This window comes from Aplysia californica, unplaced genomic scaffold (genome assembly GCF_000002075.1).
Source record: "Aplysia californica isolate F4 #8 unplaced genomic scaffold, AplCal3.0 scaffold00156, whole genome shotgun sequence".
Lineage (NCBI taxonomy): Eukaryota > Metazoa > Mollusca > Gastropoda > Aplysiida > Aplysiidae > Aplysia > Aplysia californica.
The window spans coordinates 773,184-775,087 of record NW_004797426.1 but is presented as its reverse complement, the minus strand read 5'-3'; the positions used below and the strand labels follow the sequence as shown (position 1 = coordinate 775,087).

Genomic DNA, 1,904 nt, shown 5'->3' with positions numbered 1-1,904 from the left:
TGATGATGATGATGATGATGATGATGATGATGATGATGATGATGATGATGATGATGATGATGATGATGATGATGATGATGATGATGATGATAACTCTCTCGCAAACGAATTGTACTGAAAGGTGGACAAAATATACTACATGATTAAACTGAACAAGAAGCGAATTTGATTTCTTATTCACAGACACAGCGGTGAGGATTGAGAAGGGAACGTTTACCTGGAATCCTGATTCTTCCTTCCGGCTCAGTGGGTAAGGGTTCTTCGGCCTTCCAGTTTTGGGGACTGTTTCCAAATTTGAGATCTTTAATTAATGCTGATGTTGACTTAATGTCATAATTTGTAAAATTGACAATTGAAGATGTTAGCGAGTTAGCGCTTTTGTGTTATTGAGATTAATGCAACAAATATTCTTCTTCTAATGTACGTCGTCTTAATTTATTAGTATACATCAGTAGCGATGATAAAAAACCAGTTTATTTGAATACATTTGCCGAGTTCGGAGACTGAAGGACTTTAATTTATGGATACTTTGAGGTGATATCATGATTATGTTAATTTTAAAAAGTACAGTCAGCTTAATATATTTGTGTCAATTACCGTCGTGCTGTCAAGAAATATACTCACCTACAATCGCTACATGTCTATTTTCTACTATGACTATATATCACTGTATCTCTATTTATCCACTATGACTATATATCACTGTATCTCTATTTATCTACTATGACTATATTATATCACTACATGTCTATTTATCTACAATGACTATATTATATCACTGTATCTCTATTTATCCCCTCTGACCTCAGCATCAAGCTGGAGATCCCCAAAGGCGCCTTTGTAGCCGTGGTAGGCGCCGTAGGCTCCGGCAAGTCCTCTCTGCTGTCGGCCATCTTGGGAGAGATGGACAGGATGCAGGGCAAGGTCAGCGTCTCGGTAAGTTCAAGGTCAAATACAATCATTGGGTCAGCGTCTCGGTGAGTTCAAGGTCAAATACAATCATTGGGTCAGCGTCTCGGTGAGTTCAAGGTCAGATACAATCATTGGGTCAGCGTCTCGGTAAGTTCAAGGTCAAATACAGTCATTAGGTCAGCGTCTCGGTGAGTTCAAGGTCAAAACAGTCATTAGGTCGGGCTTGTTTGTTGTACCTTTTCTATCTCTACTGTTGTCTGGGGGGTTTCAAGAGGACTTTAAAAATAACAACTAGAAATCGAAAAATAATGACTAGCTAGAGAAATGGAATAACTACGTGTGCAACATATCGACTCTTATGATCTATAAATCTTTGAGATACCTTTTGTTAATTAAGCTGTGTGAATCTGACTCTGACACGATTTAACGCACACAAGTAATGGCATTGGAATTTGATTTATTTTATTATCATCTCTCGTTTTATTACGACATTTTGTTCCCAAATACCTATCACAATCGTAAGCCATCTCTAACACAAGACATGTTCTGTGTGTCCCCCCCTCCCCCGTTCACCTACAGGGAAGCATAGCGTACATGCCACAACAAGCCTATCACCCTTGTAAGCCCATCTCTAATATAAGACATGTTCTGTGTGTCCCCCCTCCCCCTTTCTCCCTCCCTCCCTCCCCTTCCCCCCGGGTCACCTCCAGGGAAGCATAGCCTACGTATCTCTATCATTAGACATGTTCTGTGTGTTCCCAAAACCCCCTCTCCCCCCGACCCCTCGGTCGCCTCCAGGGGGGAGCGTAGACTACGTGCCACAGCGAGCCTATCACCATTGTACCTATCACCATTGTACCTATCACCATCGTACCTATCACCATTGTACCTATCACCATCGTACCTATCACCATCGTACCTATCACCATTGTACCTATCACCATTGTACCTATCACCATTGTACCTATCACCATTGTACCTATCACCATTGT

The 1,904-nt window shown here is 41.2% G+C and overlaps 1 protein-coding gene across 1 annotated transcript in view; it reads left to right on the top strand.

The window, feature by feature from the left end:
• LOC101849372 (multidrug resistance-associated protein 1) overlaps positions 1-1,904 on the top strand; it is a gene marked incomplete at both ends in the record, with an annotated part of 28,302 nt that overhangs the window by 11,916 nt on the left and 14,482 nt on the right. Inside the window, 2 exon segments of the mRNA XM_005097541.2 lie at positions 184-250; positions 810-936. Coding sequence (XP_005097598.2) covers positions 184-250; positions 810-936 — 194 coding nt within the window.